Source organism: Carcharodon carcharias, chromosome 2 (genome assembly GCF_017639515.1).
Source record: "Carcharodon carcharias isolate sCarCar2 chromosome 2, sCarCar2.pri, whole genome shotgun sequence".
Classification (NCBI taxonomy): domain Eukaryota; kingdom Metazoa; phylum Chordata; class Chondrichthyes; order Lamniformes; family Lamnidae; genus Carcharodon; species Carcharodon carcharias.
The window spans coordinates 13,242,583-13,269,655 of record NC_054468.1 but is presented as its reverse complement, the minus strand read 5'-3'; the positions used below and the strand labels follow the sequence as shown (position 1 = coordinate 13,269,655).

The 27,073-nt window shown below is 42.9% G+C and overlaps 2 protein-coding genes across 7 annotated transcripts in view; one reads left to right on the top strand and one right to left on the bottom strand.

Annotated features, from left to right (window-relative positions):
• nadkb (NAD kinase b) overlaps positions 1 to 14,933 on the top strand; it is a 52,933-nt gene extending 38,000 nt beyond the window's left edge. For all 6 annotated transcript variants that reach the window (XM_041216841.1, XM_041216827.1, XM_041216846.1 and 3 more), the window contains 5 exons: positions 2,428 to 2,588; positions 7,954 to 8,053; positions 9,298 to 9,455; positions 10,726 to 10,808; positions 12,441 to 14,933. In XM_041216841.1, coding sequence (XP_041072775.1) covers positions 2,428 to 2,588; positions 7,954 to 8,053; positions 9,298 to 9,455; positions 10,726 to 10,808; positions 12,441 to 12,600 — 662 coding nt within the window. In that variant the 3' untranslated portion in view covers positions 12,601 to 14,933. The remainder of the gene's footprint in view (positions 1 to 2,427; positions 2,589 to 7,953; positions 8,054 to 9,297; positions 9,456 to 10,725; positions 10,809 to 12,440) is intronic.
• Positions 14,934 to 18,195: 3,262 nt separating this feature from the next.
• Positions 18,196 to 27,073, bottom strand: part of sec62 (SEC62 homolog, preprotein translocation factor) — a 60,541-nt gene continuing 51,663 nt past the window's right edge. Inside the window, exons 6-8 of the mRNA XM_041181645.1 lie at positions 21,761 to 21,821; positions 21,044 to 21,163; positions 18,196 to 19,577 (exon numbers count right to left, since the gene is read on the bottom strand). Of these exons, the coding sequence (XP_041037579.1) occupies positions 19,105 to 19,577; positions 21,044 to 21,163; positions 21,761 to 21,821 (654 nt within the window). The 3' untranslated portion in view covers positions 18,196 to 19,104. The remainder of the gene's footprint in view (positions 19,578 to 21,043; positions 21,164 to 21,760; positions 21,822 to 27,073) is intronic.

The window sequence follows — 27,073 nt, the reverse complement described above, 5'->3', positions numbered from 1 at the left end:
ATGCTGTCAGCCTTTTAGATAGTAGGTCCAAGGTTCAGTCTGACTTTTATTTGATGGTAAAATTAATTTCTCTAAAAGAAGGATTCCAGAAAACCATGATATATTTAAACTTGTCCAACTGTATTGAAAAACACCCAGAAGATTATAGATTCCATCTTTGTAGACTTGGGTGGTGTCTGAAGAGAGAATTATGAGCCATATGGCACTCGGCTGACATACTGATGGGTTACTGATCTATTGGCTGTGGCAGTGGTGGGACCGATTTGAGATGGCGCATTAAGATGACCACGGAAATGTATTGATTTGAGTTATTTTCTTTTCTCCCCTTCAGTATGTCTGGTAACCCAGTTGTGCTGCTTGTTGTCAGCAGTCTTTAGACAGGTTGTTACAATTAAATTAATTCTGCTTCTTGCCAACTTGCCAAATTGTGGTACAGTTGGCAGTTTGCATTGTGGGACTGAACAAATAGTGTGGTAAATCAGTGGGTAACTGAATTGGCAGACTAGTGATTTTTGAATGGCTTGGTTGATGTTGGCAGTAAAGGTATTGTAAAGTTACAATGAATTAAAGTAATGTAATGTTACAGCTTAGAAATGGGCCATTTGGCACTTTAAGTCTGTACCACTTTTTCCTCACTTTGCAGTTGGTTGAACCCCACTTTTTCCTGTATCATTCCTCATAGCCATCATTATGCCTCAACTGCCAGGATCTGTTTTAAAATTATTTTTGGAAGATTAATGGACTTTAGATATGAAAGAATGAAACCTACAATTGCCGGTGATGCAGGTGACATTGTGAAGGGGAAACTGTAACATGTGCAGATGCAGAGCAAATATTACAGCTTTTGTTAAGTAAATTGTGCTTTTATATTAGAGTGCGGACATTGGCAGTACTCTGATTTACCTCCTTAGGAATGGGTGTATGTCATTCAGTGTTCCATCATACCATTAGATCATTGATAAGGGGGTGAAAGCTTATTGGAGCCAGGCGGGATTGTGGAGTTGAAGTTACAATTGGATCAGCCATGATCTTATTGAATGGCAGAGCAGGCTTGAGGAGCTGAGTGGCCTACTTCTCCTAATTTGTATTTTCGTATGTATGGTACCTCAACTCCATCTACCAACATTTGATCTGTATCTTTGGTACCCTTGCCTAATAAAAATGCTCTTGATTGCAGTTGTGAACATGTCAATTGACCCTCAACATCCATATCCTTGTAGTGAGGAGAAATCCACATTTCCACTTCCCTTTGTTTGAAAATGTTCTTGATTTCACTCCTGACTGGCTTAGCTTTAATGTTAAGATTATGCTCCCTTGTTCTGGATTCCCTGAGCAGAGGAAATAGCTTCTCTGTATCTACCCTATTGAACCCTTTTATTATTTCTCTATTAAATCACTGAAGAAGTCATACAGACTCTAAATGTTAACTCTGTTTCTCTCTCCGCAGATGCTGCCAGACCTGCTGAGTTTTTCTAGCATTTTCTGTTTGTTTCAGATTTCCAGTATCTGCAGTATTTTTGCTTTTATCTTAGTGTGTTACTGTCCAGTGGTTTCACTGTTCCTGGACCATGGAGGGGGTAGCTTTGCTGTGGCTTTCCTGCTGATAGCTTTCCACAGACTCCTTCTGAATGATGTGGGCAGTGGTCCCAGTGTTTGAGTTACTAGTTAACCCTGTTCAGCAGCCCAAACCACTTTTATTATGACCAATATAAATGTCATCTTATACCTGGTGTAGAGATGCAGGATATCCATATTCTAAATCCTGGCTTGGGCTCCGTATATCTTTCTTTACACTTCCCAGACTTCAAGACTGCTAATTGCAGAATTTATTTCTGTATCAGTAGTAAGTCTCTGGTTATGAAATGGTAGGTTATGCTGACCGCAATTATTGTTTCCAGATTTGATCATTGATATTGTAAAATGATCAAGTCTCAGTGCAAATACAGAGAAAAGTCTCAAAACTGATTAATGTCAGCACTGAGCAACAAAGTGAAGCTTAGCCCCCTCTGTTTTGAAGGGAAGTAACTGAGAGGGGTCCTGGGAGAGGGCTTAAGTTGGTAAATGGTACCCAAGAAGCAAGCTTTACTTCAAGGTATGCCATGAAAGTAGGTGAAAGTGAAAATAGAAAGTTAGAAATAGACAATTTGGGATGACAGATTTAATGCTCCGGGTGTTCTTCACACGCTGAGCAACCAATGCTTGGGATGGATGTCTGATCGAGTACTAGAGGTAAAAACCTTGATTAAAGGACAGTGGGATTCAGTAATGGGAGGTGGTTCAAAATATGTGTTTATTATAGATAGATGAACCAAGGTGACCTGCTGCTTCCTAATCCGCACTTGTCTTGCTATCTTAACTAGTAGAAGAGTGATCAACACTGGAAATCTCAGTTAATGCAGCTTATTTTGGTACCTTGTCTTTGATCAGGAGATGCCAGGATAATTCTGAGGAGTCGCCTGAAGGTGAAGGTGGTTAAGGAATTAAAAACAGCAGAAGTGGAGAGGCAGTACCAGATGCAGGATAACGGACTGGTCCCACAGAGTCATATTGACAACGAGGCAGGAAAAGTCTTCATGCAAGTACTACATGTATGTGTAGACATGACCATTAATGCTTCGGCAAACTCCTACCCTTAATGGAATGTAGGAGGGGAAAATGAGGCCTAAATCGTAAATTAGAGAAAATGCAACCACCATTTTGTTTGTACCAAACTATAAAGTGAATAGAAATTTTAAAAATATAAATGTTCCAAGATATAGTAATCCCATGTACTCTTCATGATAGCAAGTTCTATATTCTCTCAATTCTTTGGAGAAAGTGGTTTCTCCTAAATTGCTGATTTAGTAATAAATCTAATCATATTTATGACCCCTAGTTTTGCTCTCCTGACTCCATTTGTGTTGCTTTGAGAAAAACTGTTTCTTAGTATAAACATTTGATATGTGGAATGTCCTGCCCCAAAAGACCATTGATGCAAAGTTTTTTAAAAGGGAGTTGGGTGCTTATCTAGGAAACAAACTCATTGATTAAATGGAGGAGTGGGAATTAAAAAGGTGGAGGATTTTAATGCTAATCCCACGATCACTATTTTATTTCAGAAATTGAATTCAAATTCTTGAACTGCCATTTGAATTTGCACTTGTGGGATTATTAGTCTATGGGTTATTAGTCCAGTAATATAACCATACCCAGAGTGATTAAAGTATTCGTTGTGCAGCATTCTGCAGCTGAAACTGTTCAGTGCTAAGGTTAATTAGTTGCATGATGCTTGGCCTAAATAGCCAAGTGGTTATGGTACTGGGCTTGTAACCCCAAGATCAAGAGTTCAAATCTCACAATGGCAAACTATGAAACAATGTAACTTTGCTAGCTTGGCCTAAATAGCCAAGTGGTTATGGTACTGGGTTTGTAACCCCAAGATCAAGAGTTCAAATCTCACAGCTTGGCCTAAATAGCCAAGTGGTTATGGTACTGGGTTTGTAACCCCCAGATCAAGAGTTCAAATCTCACAATGGCAAACTATGAAACAATGTAACTTCATCTGAAACAGATGGAAACAGGTTTACTCAAAAAAGAGTATCAAGAGTTCAAATCTCACAATGGCAAAACTATGAAACATGTAACTTCATCTGAAACAGATGGAAACAGGTTTGTACTCGAAAGAGTATCAAGAGTTCAAATCTCACAATGGCAAACTATGAAACAATGTAACTTCATCTGAAACAGATGGAAACAGGTTTACTCAAAAGAGTATCAAGAGTTCAAATCTCACCATGGCAAACTATGAAACAATGTAACTTCATCTGAAACAGATGGAAACAGGTTTATTTAAAAGATTATCAAGAGTTCAAATCTCACAATGGTAAACTATGAAACAATGTAACTTCATCTGAAACAGATGGAAACAGGTTTACTCAAAAGAGTATCAAGAGTTCATCCTCTTGCCCTCCTTTATGGTGCTACTTAAATCTGCCTCTTTGACCAAGCTTTTGTTCACCTGTTCTTATTTCCCCTATGGTACATAAAAATAGAATTGGCCATTCAGCCTTTCAAGGTTGTTCTGCCATTCGATGAGATCATGCCTTGACTCCATATCTTTTATTACCCTTGGCTAGCAAAAATCGATAGATCTCAGAGTTAAAATGATTAATTGAGCTAGCTCTTACTGCTTTTGTGAGAGAAAGTTTAAGCTTCTGCTACCCTTTGTGTGAAGGAAGTGTTTTTTAACTTCTCTTCTGAATGGCCTGGCTCTCGTTTTAAGGTGATCTCCCCTTGTTCTAAACTGGGCCAGTGGAAAATAATTTCTTTATCTACTTTATCTACAATCAATTCCTTTCAAAATCCTGAAGGTGACATTCAAATCATTCCTTAACCTTCTATTCTCCAGGGAATACAAGCCTGGTTTATGTAATGTCATAGATAACTCAGAGGCCTGGAAACATTCTGAATCTGTGCTGCCCTCCTTCCATGGCTAATGTAGCCAACATAGATGTAAGTTTTTTTTTCTGATTTTGCTCCACTGAGGTGCCTTGGGATTTTTTATGTCAACTGCTGTATAAATGCAAGATGTTAGTGAATGTTGAGGCAAGGTGTGTGGACTGCAAAAGGGGGGTGAGAGGAAATTAATTTTAAAAATCGGGCTGAAATAAATTACATTTCTAATTTTTTGTCCCCCTCCTGATCTTGCAAGGTCAGTGATGACCTGACTGCTGCGTGCATGCACTTTCTCTTGTACTTGATGCTGAGGCAGTGCAAGTTGTAGCCAGTAGGTGGAGTTGGAGCTTGTGAATATTTCTGCTTCACTGATGAGAGGTGTTGTCAACATACTGATTTGCTAATGGGGGCAAATGACTGTACATAAAGTTCAGCATATTGGTGTCCAGCCCCTTCCCTGCATAAGCTGTTAACCAAAGCAGAACTCTGTACCTGAGTACTCCGAGCACTATGCCATCTGAACATTAAAATGCATAAGGCGTGCCCTGTTGGCAAATGTAAACAGTATCCAACAAACTCTGGGAGTATTTTAAAGTTTTATTTTTAAATTCGCCTCTCGCTCTTAGGTTAAACTGCAGCTAGTTTCAAAGCTGAATTTGCCACCTCTGGCTGGTCTTGTATTTCATTTGATCAGCAGTATTGGGACGAGATCTGCTATTTCAAGCTGGAATTCTATGTCAGGTTCTGCCTCTGTGTGATGAGAAAAGCTATCTTGAACAAACAGAAAACTTGCACTAGAACTTGCTGCAGTACACTCTGTGTAATGTGGCATTCTAATCTTATTAAATAAACATTTAATTTGGATAACAACCTGCAGCTAAACATTGAGGATCCACTGAGCAAATAATGCAGCTCTGCCTAAGTGAGTGTAGCGTGATCTGTAAATAAGGTTGGTTAGAAATTCCACACTTCACTGTTGCTAGGAGATGGCTGTTTCCAGTGTTTTAATGAAACTGATGTACTCAGTGTTAACAACGAATGCAGTCCCTTTAGCTAAAAGATGTCTTTTTTCCTTTCATGTTGGTAGATTTCCAGTAACATGAATGCATTAATCTACCATTTTATAAAAGAAAGGAGCGAAAACCATGTAAAATAGGTCGTTGATTTTACAGCACAGGAGGAGCCCATGTGGCCCATTGTGACTCTGCTGGCTCTCTTTTTCAACTCTTTATTCACTTCCCTTTTAAAAAGCTATGAATTTTGCTTCCACTTCTGTTTATAGTAGCCTAACAATCTTCTGGGTTTTTAAAAAATCAGCTCTATACGTTAAAAGAAATTCCAAATTCCTCCAACTCCTATGTTCTGTTGGTGATACTTATTCTCTCTAATTACTAACTCAATGACTGAAACCTTTTCCGTTCCCTTCATAATTTTGAACAACTGTCTGTAAATCCCTTCAGTACTATCATCCTGCTCAATTAATGTTCCTAAATCACAACCCAGTATTCTTCTATAACCCAACTAATTTGTGTAGGTTTAAAATTCGTACTTGTATATTCAATGTCTCATTTGTAAAACCATGAATGCCGCATCTTTTCATTTTGTTTTACACCGATATCAACTTCACTTCCTGCTTCTAAAAGTCTCTATCTCTAAGCCCCTAGGTTTCTCTGCTCCTTTTTAAAGTTTGTCCTGTTACTAAAGAGGAGCTATGTACTGTTAAGGCCAAAGGTTCAGGACATTCAGATTTTAATCGTTATTGTTTGGTCATGGAGCTTTGCATCTTGCTGCATTTGGACATGGACTGCTTCAGTACCTGAGGAGTTGCAAATGGTGCTGAACATTGTGCAATCATCAGCGAACATCCCCACTTTTGACCTTATGATGGAAGGAAGGTCATTGATGAAGCAGCTGAAGATGGTTGGGTCTCGGACACTACCCTGAGGAACTCCTGCAGTGATGTCCTGGAGCTGCGGTGACTGACCTCCAAAAGCCACAACCATCTTCCTTTGTGCTAGGTATTACTCCAACCAGTGGAGAGTTTTCCCCCTGATTCTCGTTGACTCCAGCTTTGCTAGGGCTCCTTGATGCCATACTCTGTCAAATGCGGCCTTGATGTCAAGGGCAGTCACTCTCCCTTCACCTCGGGAGTTCAGCACTTTTTTTTGTCTGCAGCTATGATCTGACTATACAGTGTCTTGTGAAAATTCAAACTTGATTGCATGCTTTATTTTCTATATTCCCATTTGTCTACCTCATGACCTTTTTCTTTTGTTTTCCCATCTTTGAAGATGTACATATTGAATCCTTCTGTTTCTGTACCAAACCTCCTGCCATTTGATTTATTATGTTTGTTCTTTTTCAGAAAGCACTTGAGTGTATTTCTTTACATGAGCTACATCTGCCACCTCCTTGCCCACCTTTCTCTCTCTGCTAACCTGTGATTTTCTGTCATCTGCATTCTACTAGTTAACCCAGTGCCCTAATTTGGGAGTGTCAGCAAATATCTGTCATCTTGTGCCTATTTCCAAATCATTTACATAAATGGTCCAGAGTACAGTCCACATCTTAACAATCCATTTGCCCGTTGCAAAGTGCAAGTTAGTTGGAATAACTTCACTGCTGCCATGTATCCTTGATTTTGTTTAAGTTGTAATAGATTTGGGTTGTTTTGTAGTTTTCATAAGTAACTGAAGAGAATCCAGGCACCATTAAAATATTTATTTGGCCTTTGTGATCTGAAATATTTTTATATACGAAGTGTATATTTTTATTATGGTGTACTGTATTCTTTATTCATTCTTTGGATGTGAGCCTTACTGGCAAGACCAGCGTTTATTGTCCATCCCTAATTGCTCTTGAGAAGGTGGTGGTGAGTTGCCTCTTGAACCGCTGTATTCCATGTCTTGTAGGGCAACCCACAGTGTTGTTGGGGAGAGAGTGCCAGGATTTTGACCCAATGACAGTGAAGGAATGGCGATAGTTCCAAATCAGGATGTTGTAAGACTTGAGGGGAGCTTGCTGGTTATAGCATTATCTGCTGCCCTTGTTCTTCTAGGTGATAGAGGTGTTTGGAAGGTGCTGTTGAAGGAGGCTTGGTGAATTGGAGCAGTGTATCTTGTACTGTACCAATGGTGAAAGAGTGAATTTTTAAGGTGGCAGTGGATGGGGTGTCGAGCAAGCGGGCTGCTTTGTCCTGTGTTATTGGAGCCGTGCTCACCAGGCAAGTGGAGAGTATTCCATCACACACCTGATGTGTGCCTTGTGGACAGGAGGTGAGTTACTTGCTGCAGAATTCCCAGTCTTTGATCTGCTCTTGTAGCCAGAGTGTTTACATGGCCTGTCCAGTTAAGTTTCAGTGTAAGTAACACTAGTAATGTGATGCGAAGTATTTTTATGTAGAGCGCATTGTGATGTACTGTAGTATCCTTTGTTTGATGTGATCCTTTTTCCTCCAATTTAAGCCTATCATTTGGTGTTGCCATGGGCATTGATTCTTCTGAATGGATGTTGTTGCAGGTGCTGAATGAGGTGGTGGTGGATCGAGGCCCCTCCTCATATCTCTCGAATGTGGACTTGTACCTGGATGGGAGACTCATTACGTCTGTGCAGGGAGATGGTAGGATGAATAAATAATATTTTTGTAACTTATTTACATGCTAGTTGTAAATTTTTGGAAGCAGTTGGTGAGCCAGCATTTTTAAGAAGTGGGGTATTCTTTCTGCACCCATTGTCTTTACCTCCCTTTCTCAGCTCAGATATTGAATGGGTTAGATATCACATGATACTTCTTTGGATCATCCAACCATGCATGCAGCAAGACCTGGGCAACATCCAGGCTCAGGCTGACATTCGTGCCGCACCAGGTGATAACCATCTCCAACAAGAGAGAATCTAACCATCTTCTCTTGCTATTCAATAGCATTACCATCGTTGGATCCCCCACCATCAACATCTTGGGGGTTAGCATTGACAAGAAATGGAACTGCAACAGCCATAAAAATATATAAATACTGTGACTACAAGTATATTAAACAAATATTAAAAATGAATATTAAAAATTCTAAATCACTAGGACTTATTGAGTAAGAAAATGAGGCCAAGTTCCAGAGGGCAATAGTAACTGATTAATCCACCTAATGCTCGCCCACCAACAACATGCTGTGCATAAGTCATCCTCCTTCAGGAACTTACCCGGCTCCCTTTTGACAGACCACAGGTAATTAACTCCTACCCAGTTTCAGTGAACAGCGATTCTGAGTAGAAATAACATTCTAAATGTATGTCCAAAGCCCTACCATTCTTCTCCATCTCAAGCAATTCACACAGCTGCTCAGTTACATAGAATTGCTTAGAATGTACAGCGTGGAAACGGGCAGTTTGGCCCAAGCCAGTGTTTATCCTCTACATGTGCCTTTTCTCATCTTTCTTCATTTAACCCCTCTATTCTTCAATTCTCTTCTCTTTCATGTACTTATCCAGTTTCCCTTTGAATGTACCAATGCAGTTCACTTCAACCACTCCCTGTGGTAGCAGGTTTCTCATTCATACCACTCTGAGTAAAGAAAAAAACAAAATACTGTGGATGCTGAAAATCTAAAACAAAAAAACAAAGTTAACATTTCAAGTCCATATGACCCTTCTTCAGAGCTGAAATGTTCGGCTCGAATGTTAATTTTATTTTTCTCTCTCCACAGATGCTGTCAGACCTGCTGAGTTTTTCCAGCATTTTCAGTTTTGACTCTGGGAAAAGAAGTTGCTCTACCTCTCTTGTTTTCTGAATGTGAATTGGATGTTTGGGGTTGTTGCCTTGTCTGTGGTTGCGACGATATTTATTGGACAGCTGTTTGATTGTGTCTTCAGGTGTCATTGTGTCCACTCCGACTGGTAGTACAGCGTACGCTGCAGCAGCAGGAGCTTCTATGATGCACCCAAATGTCCCAGCCATCATGATCACGCCTATCTGCCCTCATTCGCTCTCATTCCGGCCTATTGTAGTTCCGGCAGGAATGGAACTAAAGGTGAGCGTGTGTAGACTCAGCGATGTGTACACGTTATCAGGAACAGAGTCTGAGTACACTGCAGTCAGTCCAGAGGCTGTTGCTTTATTCAAACTTTTGTTTAACAAGATTAACCTTTGGGATGAGAGGACTGTTCTGTGAGGAGCAATTGAATAAAATGGGCCTATAGCCTCTGTTGTTTAAAAGAATGAGAGGTGATCTCATTGTAAGGTATAAAATTCTTGGCGGACTTGACTGGGTAGATACTAAGAGGCTTCTTCACCTGGACAGTCTGGTTTAGGATGAAAGCCATTTCGGACTGCGATGAGAAATTTCTTCACTCAGACTTGTCAATCTTTGGAATTCTGCCAGAGGACTGTGTGTTCTCAGTCTTATGGGAATCAAGGGATATGGGGATCAGCAGGCTAGTGAAGTTGATGTAAATGTTTCAGCCATGATCTTGTTGGCAGAGCATGCCCAATAGGCTGTGTGCCTATTCCAGCTCCTATTTTGCAAGTTCTTAATTTATTTTTTAAATTACAGCTTATCTTTTAGCTCCTGTTATAGGTCAGTGGGTAAATGAACCATTTGAAAAGAAAGAACTTGCCTGTAAGTAGTGCTAGTCCCGGCCTCAGAACGTCCAAAAGCACTTACCAGTCATTGAAGTAGTTTCTGAAGTGTAGTCACGGTTAGAATGTTTGGAAACATAACAGCCAATTTGTGCACAGTAAGACCACAAACAGCAATAGTGATAGTGATCTGATAATCTAGTTAAGTTATTGGTTGAGGGGTAATTATCCACCTTGGAGGCAGGAGTGGCCTTTGTTTAATGTCTGTTATGAAAGACAACACTTTCAACAGTGCTGCACTCCCTGAACTGTCAGCCTAGATTATGTGTTCGATGCTGTAGATTGATAGAGAATCATGATATAATCTGGTTTGACCTTTATGCTGAGCTAGCTAGTTTCAGCAGGAGTAGCAGCTGGGCCCTACAATTGGCCCCTAGCTTTCGATGAGGATGGGTTACTTAATTGTGCTTTTGCAGTGTACGTCTGGCCATGGGAGAGCAGGGAAGAAAATTGGAAAAATTCAGTTAAAGTTGCCTCGACCTCAAAATATCTGTTATCAAGCTGAATTCAAGTTACCTGCATTAAGCCATCCAGTTGGGTTCTGAGAGGAAAGCATGTTATGAAAAATGTTAAATGCAGAGTCCCAGAAAATGCAGTTGAACTTGTCTGGAATCTGTGAAATAAACTGAGCTTACAGGCTGCATTGTGTTTGCTTTCTAAAGATAATGTTGTCACCTGATACCAGGAATGCAGCATGGGTCTCGTTTGATGGCAGGAGGAGACAGGAAATTCAACATACTGACAGGCAAGTATAGTACTATAGTTACCTTCTCTTCTGTCCTCTTCTCTTTGCAAGAACTGTCTTTCATACTAATAGTCGCCAGATGTGCCACATGGGTATAATCGCTGGGGTGTTGTTGAGTGGGGTGACCGTTTAAAATCAATTCTCCATGGTATAGCTGTTAACTGACTGTACATGGTGGACCAATTGAGATTCTGTCCTATTTTAAGATTACAGTATTTTTTTGTCCAGTGCCTTTTTTAAGTTCCTTAAAACAAAGATGTACATCACTAATCTTTAGCCTTCCTCAATACTGATTTAGAGATATGCAGACTTGCATCAAAACAGCTGCAACTGGGCAAACCTGACATGGTAAAATGCTGCACCCCATGCCAAATTCTGCTCATTCTTACTAACCACCTTTAACTCCCAATCCTCCAATTCGCCAAATTGAAAATCCCTGTTTGTAAACTCTGTCATAGCTTCACCCCACCAACCCTTTGCAACCCCTTCCAGCTCATGTCCATGTACCTTCTAGAGTCACTGTCCCTCACTTCAGGTGGGTGACACCCTTTGCCTCACTAGGGCCTTTAGATGCCTCAGTTTTATTCCCTGGAGCTCCCTTCTGCAATCCTTCCATTGATCTATACGCTCTTGGCCATTAAAAGCTGCTGGAGTACTTGATTTTTAACCATATACTTCTGATTACATTTCCTAAACATCTCATTGCTCAACATGCATTTCATTTGTGAGGTAGTTTTAAGGAGTAACTTAAAAGAGGAGGGGGCAGAGAATTTTGGGAGGGAATTTCAGATTTTATCACCCAGGCAGCTGAAGGCATAATTGACTGTGGTGGACTGATCAAAATTGGGAGGCCAGAATTAGAATATGAGAGGTCTTGGATTATACCCCTGCTCTTCTTTGAATTGTGCGTTGGAAACTCTTGCATCCACCTAAGCTGGCAGGCAGGTTCTGGGTTTGACTTTCACCTGAAAGATTTAAGTTTTGATGACCTTCAGCTTGATGGCCTATAACCAGTTTGAGTTGGCCATTGCGTAGGAAAGTGACAGAAGTCCTTTTTGGCTATCTTCAGCCTGAATTTGCTGTGCCTGTCATTTTGGATGCTGAGGAGAGTTCACTTCAGTGGAGCCTACAGCCTCGGTCAATTCTAACAATGCTAAATATAAACAGAAAGCACTCAGCAGGTCAGATACTATCTGTGGAAAGAGAAACAGAGTTAACATTTCTGGTCAATGGCCTTTCAACAGAACTAGAAAAATTTAGAGATTTAACAGGTTTTAAGCAAGTGCAAAAACCAAGGCAAAAGTTTGGGGCAGTGGGGTAGGAAAGAAAAAGGAAAGATTGTGATAGTGTGGAGGGCAGGTGTGATTAAATGATAAAAGGGATGATTGTGCAAGGTAAAAGGGGATATGTGAAGAGTCTAGTGGAGCTGTAAGTTGTAACAGTAGAACCATTACCAGTAGCTGTTATCTGAAAAAATGGGAGAGGTGGTTATAATCCAGAGTTGTTGAACTCATTGTTGAAGCTATAAAATGCCTGGTTGAAAGATGACGTAATGCTCATTTAATTTCATTGTAACTGTGGAAGGCTGATAGTAGGAGTGGGATAACATGCTGTTTTGTGATTTTTTTTTAGCATAACAGTAACAACGTCATGCTACCCGGTGCCATCTATCTGCTGCTATGACCTTGTGTATGATTGGTTTGAGAGCCTGGCCGAGTGCCTGCACTGGAATGTGCGCAAAAAGCAGTCGCGCTTTGAAGAAATCACGGATTCTTCAGACACTGAGTGTTAGTCCACAATGGGTGCATACCTTTCCCAAACTCCCACTCCTCACGTAGCAAAACATAACACTTTGTTCTAAGCTTATTGGATCCTTATCCATCCTGTTTGTATTGTTAAATGAAAGACAGTATCCTGTACCTGATTGTAGAGTATATTAACATTCCATCGGGTATGACCTTTCTGCCTCCCTCTGCCCCACCCATACCTCAATTGTCCTGGAGTATTCATTGGGCTTGGAGTCAAAGTTGGGGAAGAGTAACGAAGATGCACCAACTCGCTTCAGAATGGGCTTGAATTCATGTTGCTATTTTTATTCTTTTAGGGTGCGTTTATTGGTAACTATCAGTTATCAAGTTTGTACAGTGAAATGTGTCCTTACAGCAATTAATTAATTTACTTGCTGCAGATGTGCTGTTAAAAAAAAAATGGCTCACAAGGTGTCTTTGCCTTAATGCCCGGGGTGTCCCTGTTGTGCACCCTGCTGATTGAGCTCAGCATTTGGGAAGCTCATTAATATTGACCTTGCTGAGAGAGAAGCAGAATATGCCCCACTTTGCCTTTGTTCACTGGTGCTCATGGGAAGCTCAGGCTTTGATGAAGATGGAAAAAGTTGAGATGACAAATGTGAAAATGGGTCATTTTTAAGAAAAGCACCTTTCCAAGATGGTCAATTTTAGTTGCTGCCTTAAGTTAATGTTATATTGATAACTTACTACAAAGATAACTGTGTCCAGATGCCCTGCTGAAAATAGAAAATACTTGAATTTTATATTGTACATTATCACATTACCATGAAAGTAACTCATCATTTAGAGTAGCATTTGCAGCATTTTGCTCTTATCATTGTCAGAGTAAATATTGTACAAAAATTTAGTGAAAATACACCAGCCTTTTAGTTCCGAATTTATAGTATTTTTTTGCCTAGCCATGTTGCATGTAAAGGAGCTGATTGGTACAATATAGTAACTTGAGTGTCTTTTTAAAAAAAATCAACACTTGGGTGAATTTACAACGAACGTTTTGCATTTGAACCACGGTGAGCTCAGCAGTTGTCTGATTCACAGCTGTTTTATTCAGGCTGGTTTGATTACTCAAAGTGCTGTTGGAATGGAATGACACTGGGCTGCAATATTTTGTTCCTTTTGGTTGTGTAGTGGATCAGCACACAAGAATTATTCACTGGCATCCAAACTGAATTCCAGCCCAAACTGCTGAGGTACAGGTATCTTCACTGTGACCTGAGAGGGTTACATCTGAACTGAGTTTGGGTTAGTTCTGTTTGTCCACAACTTAAAACAAGACAAATTATCAGTGTCTGGTGTAGCTCTGCTAAGGCCAAATTAGTGCAGGAAGTAGTGGTGTTCAGAGAATGTAGATGAGGCTGGAGGCAGACCCCTATATTGTAACTGTCATGTTTGTGTTTTACCCTGAATCTGACAAAAGCTGTACCTGAACCTGATTACTGATACTGATAGTAAGTGATGGAAGTTCATTATTTGCATTCAAAACAACACTGCCCCATGAAATTGAGGGATAATTAAAGTGATGTCCAGATGGAATTAGTTTTATTGTTTTGTTTGTTTGATTAAATTTAAATACTATTTCCATGTTAGCGTGATTAAATTTAAATATTTCCATGTTAGAGTATCAAACAATATAAATACTTTATATTTTCGTAGTGGATAAAGGGACATTACAGTGGGGAAGATTTTGAACTTATTGCAGACATACTTGTGACAGAGCCACAGAACAGGTAACATTTTCAGTTAAAGTATACAAACTTACCTAAACCATTTTCAATAAAGCATTTTAAATAAATCTTTCTCTATTTTCTTTGTCAGATTGGGAAAAAAAGTAACTGGAGCTAACTTTAACATATGGGTTGGTAATTGGTTGGGGACTAAATAGTGGCAGAAGTAAAGGGTTTATTCTGAGTAGTTGAATGTGAAAATGGCCCCAGGGGTCTATACTGGGGCTTGGGTTTTTCATTCTATTAGACTTGAATGAAGCAATAGAAAGTTGTATATAGAGATTTGCAGATTACATTGAGGCACAGTAAAGTTCCTTGATTGATCCTATCTGGAAGACTGTTAAGTATTTGGACAATGAAACTCAAAGAATATACTGACCTTTGAAAGGGGTACAGTCTGGACTCATGAAAGTACCAGGACTTAAAGCCAAGTTTATGTCATATCTGTATAATTTAATACTTTATTATTTTTGACAGGTGATTTAACAATGGTGTTTTAAGGGATTCAATTAGATTTATACAGAGAAACTACTTTCCCTGATGCTGTAACCAAGGCTAAGGCTTCAGTCTTAAAATAAAAGCTGTGTTATGAGGATGTGCTTTTTAAAGGTACAATTTATTTTTCATTTTTCTGGTTGGATTTCAAAGAACTGGAACCTTTTAAGAGACAAACAGTGACGGGATCCACAATCTTGCATTCCACCAAGTGGGATAAAATAAAACAGACAACCCCCACCCTGAGTCATCAAAATTCAATTTACATTTTGAGATAAGAATTTCTCTGGAATATAGTCAGCAAGGTACTTTAAAGACTGCTTACCAAGCAGGAGAGAGGAGAGAAAAAGACTATGCTGTACCAAACACAGGCTGCTGAAGCTGTGTCCCTCTCTTGGAAGTATTGTGCCTGTTTTGCAAAGTAACCATCTTGAGAGGAGAAATCTAATGCAAACCAAGACCTTTTGGGAATAAAATGTGGAATGTAAAACTATAGCCAGGTAGACAATGGAACAAAATAGATGCAGTGTGGTATCTCTGCATCAAAATCCTCCAAGGAACAGCTAACAACTGTATACTTTTCCACAAACACCAGTACAGATAGCAGTGTGTGTGTGGGCCCAGACAAATGAGACGAGTGGTGGCTGTGATTTACCTAGTTTGTTCTTAATTCAGGAAATTGTTTCAATAAACTAAGCACATCCTCTCTAAAGTCGCAAAAGACCCTGTTAATGGTCAAATCTGGAAAGGGAGAATAAGGGAATCATTTCACCCCTCCTCATGGTCGTAACATAAGCGCTCAGGACTGAAATCAGGAAGCAGTCTTTCACAAAGGATAGAGATCAGGAGATTGATGGATAAAGGTATCAAGGAATGTGAAGCAAAGGTCGGTTAACGGAGTATCAAGACACACACTACCACCTTCTCATCAACCAGGGTTAGTGAATAAATGCTGGCCTTGTCTGTGACCATTGCCATCTATAAAGGATGATCTGTGGGAAGCAGTTGGTTAGAATTAAATAAAGGAGGCTGCAAGATTACAGATCTAGAGGCAGATTTTCCTCTTCAGCCTATGGCCAGAAGTGTTGATTTTTTAAAAAATGGAGCTGTTTTTCACAATTGCTCAACTAATAAATGTATGGAAAATCCTGGAGCTGCTTGTCCCTGATCTTGTGGTAAGCACTACTACGTCAACCTCCCACATTCTAGCACTGAAGAGGAAATGTTACCCCACACTCTGCAGTTTAATCATTTTTGCAAGTTGGAATATTACAGCACACAGGGCATTCAACCTATTGTGCTCTTTTAAAGAGCTATTCAATTAGACCCACTCCCCCTGCCCATTTCACCATAACCCTGCAAGTTCTCCTTAAGTATTTATCCAAATTAATTTTGAAAGTTATTGAAACAGCTTTCATCCAATACACTTTTTGGACAGCACATTCCAAATAACTCTGCAAATGTTTCCTTGTTCTTTTGAAATTATCTTACATAGGAACTTCAATCAGAATTCTTTTTAAAAGGATACTGGACATAGAGTTCACAGCAGGGAACAATCTTTTGTCTGAAAGAAACGGGTTCTTGTGTTTTCTTGCTTATTGCCACTTTTTAAAAGGTGAGAAATTTTGCCACTTCACCTAATTTGTATTATCAGAATTAGACAAAAGGAAAATGCACAGACACACGTTTCATTTTTTAATTGCATTTACTTCTTCAAATAGCTAAAACAGTTATTGTTTAAATAATGTTCCAGTAATCATAAAGACAAGTCTTTAAATTATATATCAATCCAAATATGGACATAACTGGGTTTGAACAAGAGCAAGGAGCAAGCATCCCCACCCCCCCCCCCCCCCCCCCCCCCCTTCTCTCTCTCTCTCTGCTGCAATATACACAAAATAGCACTGGCCTGTAGCTACACTATACGATGTACAAATACTCAAATACCATTTGAGAGCAGGTTGAGATACTACCAGAAAAACCACTGGCACGCTGGCAAATCTTTCTCCAAGAAAGACACATGATAACAGAAAAAATGCTTTTATCATCTCATTAGGAAAAGCATATGAATATAGAAAATTTCTAAACTACCAAGTATTTCTTTTCTGTGCTATTAGTTTAATTAAACAGTTAACTACAAAGTTGTGTGGTCCACTTTCAGGTTACTCTGTGAAATGTCAGAGCTCAGTTAATTACTGCACAGCAAGCAGATGCTGGAAACCAATTAAATTCCACATTTAACTCAATCCATCAGCTACCAATAATGCGGCAGAGGTCTAATGATGCGGGAAGGCTTGAAACTGACTAGAAATATATTTAAATTGGAAAATGTTCAGTGTGTGCGTGCTTGAGCTAAGGAGATGGAAACCGATTTCTGCAGCTTGCAAAACGCGTTTTATGTTGAGATCAGGGAGTAGTGAAAGTAGGATTCATTTTACAAAATACAGAGCAACATATCAATGCTGTTTACAACTGCAGCAAGCTTTCCATTTTCCTGCCTTAACATCTCCAGTCTTTGCAAACCATTAACGGCTTTGGATTGTGTGGCACCGGTGCGAAAGTCAGCATCTCTCTGGATCACAATGATCTTGTACACTCAGAATTACGTGAAGATTACAGAAAGACTGGTGTTCTTGTTGAACTAGTGACTAGTTGAAACAGGTTTTTCTCAGTCACTTCTGCATGACTCCTGGAAGGTATGTTTTACACAGCTAAAGAAGCTTAGAAGACGAAGGTGCACCTCTCAGCCTTTATTTTCTGTTCCCTCCTCCTGGCTATCATGGTCAAGGGCCTAGAATAATATCTAATCCTAAACTTGGAAGGGGCAGCTGCATCATGGCTGCAGTTTTAACAAGCCAGCTTCCTAAACTATCACCTATTTTCCCATGTATATACCTCTGAATAAAAATGGCACCTAGTTATGAGCCCCATATAAGATTCTCTCTCTATTAAATACTGTATCTTCATACACTTCACCTGTTCTGTCCATTAGCTAAGGTTATACCACAAAATACATATTTAATATAAAAACAAAGTGCTGGAAAAACTCAGTAGGTCTGGCAGCATCTGTGGAGAGAGAAACAAATGTTAACATTTCAAGTCCAGTATGACTCTTTGAAGTCATATTGGAGTCAAAACGTTAACTCTTGTTTCTCTCTCCACTGATACTGCCAGACCTGCCGCTGAGCTTTTCCAGTACTTTGTTTTTATTTCAGGTCCCCAGCATCCACAGTATTTTGCTTATATTTTACATGTCTGCATTTCCTGTTGTACAATTATAAATGGACATTCACCTTAAAAGCTGGCAGAAGTGATGAACAAGTGAATTTTAATTACTACACAAAGAGTTAAGCGTTGGTGTTTGACTCTGAAATGAGACGTTTTAATGGTTTTCAGATTCCAGCAGCTCAAGAAACAGCTGTATCCTATTATACAGAATTAAGTTACTTTGTATTGTTTCTTTCTGGTTTATAAGCCACCAAACCACCACAAAAGGTCAGTAAGAAGCCACACATTGTACAAATTTTGCTTTGCAGCATTGGGCAGTGTTCTGCTTCCCGCTAACAGCTGATCACCAAACGTGTAGTGAAAATGAATTTACTTTTCACCCACACATTTTCCAAACCTCAATGGATTCTTTTGGGTGTTTTAAGTGCAAATTTCCTGAATGTAGCAAGACTCATACCTTTTTGCACCACCTTCCAGCGTGCAGGCCATGTACCAAAGCTTCAGGCTCCAAATGCATGTGACATCTGCACTGATGCCTGTGAGCTTCAGGTCAGAAGAGACTGGGGGTGCCTCAAACACTGATATTCGCCTCCTCAAGCAGTGGCAAACAGCAGCACCAATTTAAGATGTGTTGTCTCTCAATACATTCAGCTGAGTAAGAATAAACACAGACATGATTTACCAAGTGTAATCCTTTCAGACCACTGGGTTGATTGGGCTTTGTATGAGTTTTTGAAATATCATGATGCACACACACTATGCTGTGGAATATAACTTGTCTTGGCATGTGAAATATGCTAACGCTAACAAGCTTTTCCAGGGTACCTCTAACTCTCTCCTCTGCCGAAATATCATGGCTTATGATCATTGTGACTAGATGAGGGAATTTTAAAAGGTTATGATTATCATGCAGTTTTAACATTTCACAATATTTCATTGTGGCATCCACAGTGGTCGGGTTACATGTCTCCATCCTAATGTGGAACTGTTTTCAACATCAGCTACTCGTGCTTGGTTGCTGGAGATGGAATTGTCCCTGTTCTACGACTTACTGTGTAATGGCTGTGTCTCTTCGTCTTCCTCCTCCTCCTCTTCCTCCTCTTCTTCATCGTCTGTTGGCTGGTCCAGTTCCTCTTTAGTGATCATTTCAAAGTCATTCCCATTGCCACTGCTGTGCTGGGAGCCGTCGTCATCCCTTCGGTCACTGTCTGTGTCTGACTGCCGTTCCCTGGCTGAATTACTTGCTGTCGCCACCTCTGCTCCTGTTGTTGCTTCTGCTTTTGTCTCTCCCTCTTCTCCCTCCTTCCCCTCATCGCCATCGGGCAGTGGCTGTTTCTGGGGGTCGGTCTCCTCCCCTGATTTCTTGGAGTCCAATTTGGGCCCCTTGTACTCGTGTGTGTACAGGGGTCTGAAGGAGTCAATGAAACCAACGTCCGCTGTCAGGTTTGGCAAGAACCAGAAGTGATGTCGGCCACCGGTAAGGAGCCAGATTAAAAGGAAGAGGATGCACCGAGCTGCAAAGAGAATCAAATAGGTATCAAGTTATGCGATAGCTTAAAATGAAAGTTAAAAGATACAGCGTTTTTCTGTACCTGACTCTTTTTTGTCAAAAAAACTGTTTTGCTTTCTAGACAAAAGATTTAAATTCTTCTATACTTTAAGAGGGACTTTGAGAGAAAAAAACAGGAGAAGCTGTTTCCATTGGTGGCAGGTGTTGGTAAATAGAGGACACAGATTTCAGATAATTGGTTAAAAAAAACTGGAGAGGCAGTATAGTCAGACAGACGAGGGGACATTTCTTTAAAAAACACTGATCTGGAATGTGCTGCCTGAAAGGGCTGTGGAAGCAGATTCAGTAATAACTTTTAAAAGGGAAATGCATATATACTGGAAATGGAAAAATATGCAGGGCTATGGGAAAATGAAGAGTTGGGAGAGTGGGTCTAATTGGATAAGCTCTCTCACAAGTCTGATGAGTCAAATGGCATTGTTCTGTGCTGTGATACAAGGAGTCTCAAGGTGTGATCTGACCAGAGCACTATAGCATTAGATTGCAATTTCCTATTGTGTGAACATCAGTGGTGACCCACAGTCCTGATTCTCTTTTCAACATGTCATAGTCAACTAACTCAACCAACTGCAAATTATTTTTAAAAAATGAGATTACCAGCTAAACCCTTTGTGGCATTTCAAACCATGATTGAAAGTGAAACAGCTCACAGAACCTCAGAATTTTAATGGCACAGGGTTGGCCATTCGGCCCATCATGTCTGCACTGGTTCTCCAAATGCCCTTCCTTTCCTTGTACCCCTTCTATTCAAATAATCATCTAAAGTCCTCTTGAATGCATTGATTGAACCTGCCTCCACCACACTTCCAGGCTGTGCATTTCAAACCCGAGCCACTCGTGTGAAAAAGTTTTTTCTCGCGTCACATTTGTTTCTTTTGCAAATCACTTTAAATCTGTACCCTCTCGTTCTTGATCCTTTTACAAATGGGAACAGCTTCTCCCTATCTACTCTGTCAAGCCCCCTCATGATTTTGAACATCTCAATCAAATCTCTTCTCAGCCTTCTTCTCTCTGAGGAGAACAGACCCAACCTCACAAATCTATCCTCATAGCTGAAGGTTCTCATTTCTGGAAACACTCTTGTAAACCTCTTCTGCACTCTCTCCAATGTGTTCACATCCTTCCTATAATGTGGCGCCCAGAACTGTACACAATACTCCAGCTGAGGTCTAATGAGCGTCTTATATAAATTCAGCATAACCTCCATGCTCTTGTACTCTATGCCCCCATTAATACAAAATCACCAATTTATTTTTCTTAAGAAATGGAATTAACTTCGATATTCCTTCGATTTCCTTAATATCTTGACAGTTTTTCTTCAGGCACGGTGAAATCTACTCATCGTCAACCTTTCAAATGAATCAGCAGCTATTTTAAGATGCAAAATCTTTGAACATAAATCTTACTCACCTACAGCAAGGAGGAGGATGCTGGCAACAAAACAGCCTGCTGCAACACTGAGATAGTAAACACCTACTCGCATTTCTGCAGGCCACAGAGGGAAGAGTGTGGCAGCTATCACTGCAATTACTGTTAAGTGATCAAACACACAAACGGGTTAGTGTCATTGCCTGCAGCTAAATTAGAGACAGTGGGGGAGGGTGGGCTGAAGGTGAGGGCCCAGGGGAAAGGGTTGGCCGAGCGGGAGGGGCGAGAAGAATTTCTGGGGGGGCTAGGGGAACAAAGGGGCCACAGTGGGGGGAAGGAGGGGGGACAGAGGGACAATTTTGGGGGGGAGGAAGAGGAGGGACAGAGGGGCCACGGCTGCTTGCGGGGGGGGGGGTTGGAGCGGGACAGAGGTGCCACGGTTGCGAGGGAGGGGAGGGGGCACGGGGGCCACAGGGCACATGGGGAGGGAGAGGGACCATGGGCAGGGGGCGCATGGGGAGGGGGGAGGGGAGGGGAGAGGCCATGGGGGGAAGGAGCCACAGTGGGGGGTGGCGAGGGGGCCACGTGGGGGGAAGGAGTAGACGGAGGATCCCTTGGGGGGGAGGCAGAAGGGCCACGAAGAGGGGGAGGGCCGAGGGGGCGGCCGAGGGGAAAGAGGGATATACACAAAATCACACACACACACACACACACACCTATAAAATCTGTTGGTATTTGATTGACCTTTGAGCTATTTACCTAATATTAGTCCCATTGCAAATGTCTTGAAATGAACAGGATCGTAGATCCACACGTATACCTGAAAAAATCATAGTAAATGGCAAACTGAGGATTCCTCCCAACATCAAATCAACAGAATCCTACGTCTCCGCACAGGCTTGACAGGCAGAAGAATGACGTTTGGAAAGCAGAACTACATCAGGAATTGCATATCATGTCCTCGAAATCAACCCATTCCGTTCTTCTCTGGAAAGATGACATTTATTGATCCCAGTAGTGGGTGCAAAAGATAGGTGATCACATTAGCCACAGCCTTTTTCCAAATGACTTTGTTGCACTCATTGCTGGAGGAATGAGCAAATTATATTTTGCCTCTCCAGTGTCATGTTTGCCATGCCAGGCATTGTTAGACATGAAGTAAAACTCCCTCGGTGCCTAGGCTTGTTAGAAATTGCACTGGTACAAAAATAATTTCACATAGGATTCCTGCAGCTGACAAGCAGGTGAATGTGAACCGAGGTACCAGACAGAAGAAATGAGTATCTAGTCCTAATCAATTATTCAAACAATAGGAGGTCATTCAGCCCATCGTTCCTGTGTCAACTCTCTATATAAACGTCAGTGAGAACAGGACAGGGCTCAGCTGTGATCCAAATGCTCACCGTCACTGGAGGTGACTAGAGACCTGTGACGATCTGCAGAACTTCACTTCACCAGTGAGTCACCAGCTTTGGGAGGTAAGGGAGAAAGCTGGGGCAGGAAATGGAGCAGCTCCAATCACAATTAAATGACTGAAAGCATCCTTTTGGGTCAATGTTGTGCTTCCATGTTAACGATTCCAGGTAAAACATCCTTTCTGCGTTCAGTTATAATATTTAAGAATAATGGCCCAGAACTTCTGATCTGGATTAAGAGTTAGTTGACAGACTGGAAACAAGAGAGTGGGAATAAATGGGTCGTTTTCCGGGTGGCAGACAGTGACTAGTGGTGTGCCGCAGGGATCAGTGCTTGGGGCCCCAGCTATTCACTATATATATATATATATATATATAAATGACGTGGACGAGGGAAGCAAATTGAAATTTCCAAATTTCCTGACGACACAAAACTAGGTGGGGCTGTGAGGAGATTGCAAGGAGGCTTCAGGGTGATTTAGACAAGTGTGTGTGGGTAAACAAATGGCAGATGCAGTAAAATGTGGATAAATGTGAAGTTATACACTTCAGTGTGAAAAACAGAAAGGCAGAGTGAGTATATCGGGAAATGTGGATGTATAAAGGGATCTGGGTGTCCTTGTACACCAGTCAATGAAAGGTGTAGCAAGCAATTAGGAAGGCAAATGGTATGCTGGCCTTCACTGCAAGAGGATTTGAGTTCAGAAGTAGGGATGTCTTACTGCAGTTACACAGGGCCTTGATGAGGCCACTCCTGGATTATTGCATACAGTTTTGGTCTCCCTGTCTAAGAAAGGATATACTTGTCATAGAGGGAGTGCAGCGAAGGTTCACTAGGCTGATATTGGGGATGGCAGGACTGTCGTATGAGGAGAGATTAGTTCGACTGGGCCTGTATTCACTAGAGTTTAGAAGAATGAGAGGGGATCTGATTGAAACATATAAAATTCTAGCAGGGCTAGACAGACTGGGTGCTGGGAGGGTGTTTCCCCTGGTTGGGGAGTCGAGAACCAGGGGCCACAGTCTCAGGGTATGGGGCAAGACATTTAGGGCTGAGGTGAGGAAACATTTCTTCATTTGGGGGGTGGTCAACCTGTGGAATTCTCTACCACAGGCGGCTGCAGAGGCCGGGTCACTGAGTATATTCGAGAAAGAAATTGATAAGTATTTGGTTATTAGGGGCATCAAGGGGTATGAAGAGAAAGTGGGAACGTGGCGTTGAGATAGAGGATTAGCCATGATCATACTGAACAGTGGAGCAGGCTCAAAGGGCCGAGTGGCCTACTCCTGCTCCTTGTTTCTATGTTTCTATCTCTGGACGGTTGTACTCTGGAGGTAACCCCCCTCCCCCCCAACAACAAAATACAATGGGGTACTTTTCTGCCCGCGCTCCCCCAAATGCAATAGGGTACCCCCACCCCAAAATGCAATGGGGTACTTCCCCCCCAAATACAATGGGCTACCTTCCCTCCATAAATGCAATAGGGTACCCCCACCCCCAAATATAATGGGCCTCCTCCCCACAAATACAATGGGGTACCTTCTCTCCCACCCAAAATGCGGTGGGATCTACTCCCCCGCTCACCCAAAGAGCGATAGGGTCCCCCTACCCCCACCCACCCAAACAGCGATAGGGTCCCCCTACCCCCACCCACCCAAACAGCGATAGGGTCCCCCTAGCCCCACAAACAGCGATAGGGTCCCCCACCCACCCAAAATGCGATGGGACCCCCCCACAACCCACTCCCCCACCCACGGAAATGCGATGGGAACCCCTCCCCCCACCCACCCAAAATGCGATGGGGTGCCCTGACCCAAGATGCGATGGGGTCCTCTCGGAAGTCCCGACTCTTTGACTACAGGGGAACTGCCCGGGAAGTTTGGGCGATGGGCAATTCCCCCATGTCAGGAACCCTCGGAAACTTTGAGTGAGTCAGAAACTTTGAATGGTTCTGACTTGCTTTCCAGAATAGTTACTCAGGAAAAGTTACAAGGTTTACGACCAGTTCTAACTCCTACTGACCCCTGATGCCCAATTGGACCCCCGGACTATCCCTCCCTCCTTGAATATCACCCCCAACTCCCAGTCGACCTGATTATCTTTGCGACACCCAGGCTACATCCACCGACCAACTGACTACACCTCGAACCTGCACCCACCCCCCAACCACTCACCCAACTACCTGATTACACCCCGTGACTATCCTACCCTGACCCCCTTCCACCAACTACTCTCCTGACCACTGACAACAGCCCCTGACCTGACTAACCCCTGACCACCCAACTTCTACAGCGACCCCAGTCCTAACCTACCCCCTCAGCCACTTACCTGCCACCCTACTCCCTCATTTGCTTACCTGCCCCCCATCCCCTTACCCAAGCAGTTGCCACCCTATTCCCTCATCTACTTACCTGCCACCCTACCCCCCACCTGCCACCCTACCCCCCCCACCTGCCACCCTACCCCCCACCTGCCACCCTACCCCCCCCACCTGCCACCCTACCCCCCCCACCTGCCACCCTACCCCCCCCACCTGCCACCCTACCCCCCCCACCTGCCACCCTACCCCCCCCACCTGCCACCCTACCCCCCACCTGCCACCCTACCCCCCTCACCTGCCACCCTACCCCCTCACCTGCCACCCTACCCCCTCACCTGCCACTCTACCCCCTCACCCCCCTCACCTGCCACCCTACCCCCTCACCTGCCACCCTACCCCCCCACCTGCCACCCTACCCCCCCACCTGCCACCCTACCCCCTCACCCCCTACCTGCCACCCTACCCCCTCACCCCCTACCTGCCACCCTACCCCCCTCACCTGCCACCCTACCCCCTCACCCCCTCACCTGCCACCCTACCCCCTCACCCCCCTCACCTACCACCCTACCCCCTCACCCCCCTCACCTACCACCCTACCCCCTCATCCACCCACCTGCCACCCTACCCCCACCTGCCACCCTACCCCCTCACCTGCCACCCTACCCCCCTCACCTGCCACCCTACCCCCTCACCTGCCACCCTACCCCCTCACCTGCCACCCTACCCCCTCACCCCCTCACCTGCCACCCTACCCCCTCACCCCCTCACCTGCCACCCTACCCCCTCACCCCCTCACCTGCCACCCTACCCCCTCACTGCCACCCTACCCCCTCACCTGCCACCCTACCCCCCTCACCTGCCACCCTACCCCCCTCACCCACCTACCACCCTACCCCCCTCACCTTCCACCCTACCCCCTCACCCACCCACCTGCCACCTACCCCCTCACCCACCCACCTGCCACCCTACCCCCTCACCCACCCACCTGCCACCCTACCCCCTCACCCACCCACCTGCCACCCTACCCCCTTCACCTGCCACCCTACCCCCTCACCCACCCAACTGCCACCTACCCCCTCACCCACCCACCTGCCACCCTACCCCCTCACCCACTTACCTTACATACTTACCTTCTCTCTGTAGCTTCTCAAAGTGGCTTTGTGACTTTTAATCTCTGTACTTACCAAAATATGGCAGTTAGAGCCATAAAAGAGAGCGTAACTTGGCTTCCCCTGACCATCCTGCCCCATGGAGGACGACTCCGAGTACAGATACACTTTGCATTTCTGAAGTGGCCCGGCTTGGAAGTCTGGGCCAGAAATGCAGAGGTCCACCTCAGTGCAAAAAAATAGCAACGGAGTGGCAATCTGATGGTGATTGCTACTTCTCGGAAGATTCGCCCTAATACTGCGCTTTTACTGAGGCCCAGTAAATGATTAACGAATGCCGCTAAAGGCTACAATTCAGAACTGATCATGTGAACAACAGAAAAGACCACTGCAATAGTCCATCAGCTCTGGGCAACATCATAAACAAATTAGAAATAGGAATTTAAGTCATTTAATAGACCTGCCTCACTGTACCCAAGTACAAACACAAAATACTGCACATGCTGGAAATATGAAGCGCAATCAGAAAGTGCTGGAAATACTTAGTAGGTCAGGCACAGAAAGTGCTGGAAATACTTAGTAGGTCAGGCAGCAATTTTTTTATTCATTCATGGGATGTGGTCTTTGCTGGCTGGGCCAGCATTTATTGCCCATACCTAGTTGCCCTTGAGAAGGTGGTGGTGAGCTACCTTCTTGAACCGCTGCAGTGGAGAGAGAAACTATTATTGTTTCAGGTTGATGTTGCCTGGCCTAAGTATTTCCAGCATACTTGGCTTCTATCACTGCAATCAAGCCTTTCTTGGATTCCAATGGCTAAAGTATGAAGAGCGATTACATAAACTGGGGTTGTGTTCTCTGGAATTTAAAAAATTAAGGATTGATTGGATCAAAGGTTTCAAGAAATTAAGGAGAACTGCTAGGGTAGATGGAGAGAAATTATTTCTAATAGCTGGGGAGTCTAGCACCAGGGGACATAGCCTAAAAATTAAATCCAAGTCTGCTAGAAATGAAGTTAGGAAACACTTGTACACATAAAGGGTGAAGAGGTTTGGAACTCCCTTCTGCAAATGGCAGTTGATGCTAGGTCAATTGTTAATTTTAAATCTGAGCTGGATTGATTTCTATTACCCAACGGTATTCAGGATTATGGGGCAAGGGTGGAGTTAGATCACAAATCATCCATGGTCTCCCAATGCTCGAGGGGGTAAATGGCCTCATCCTGCTCCA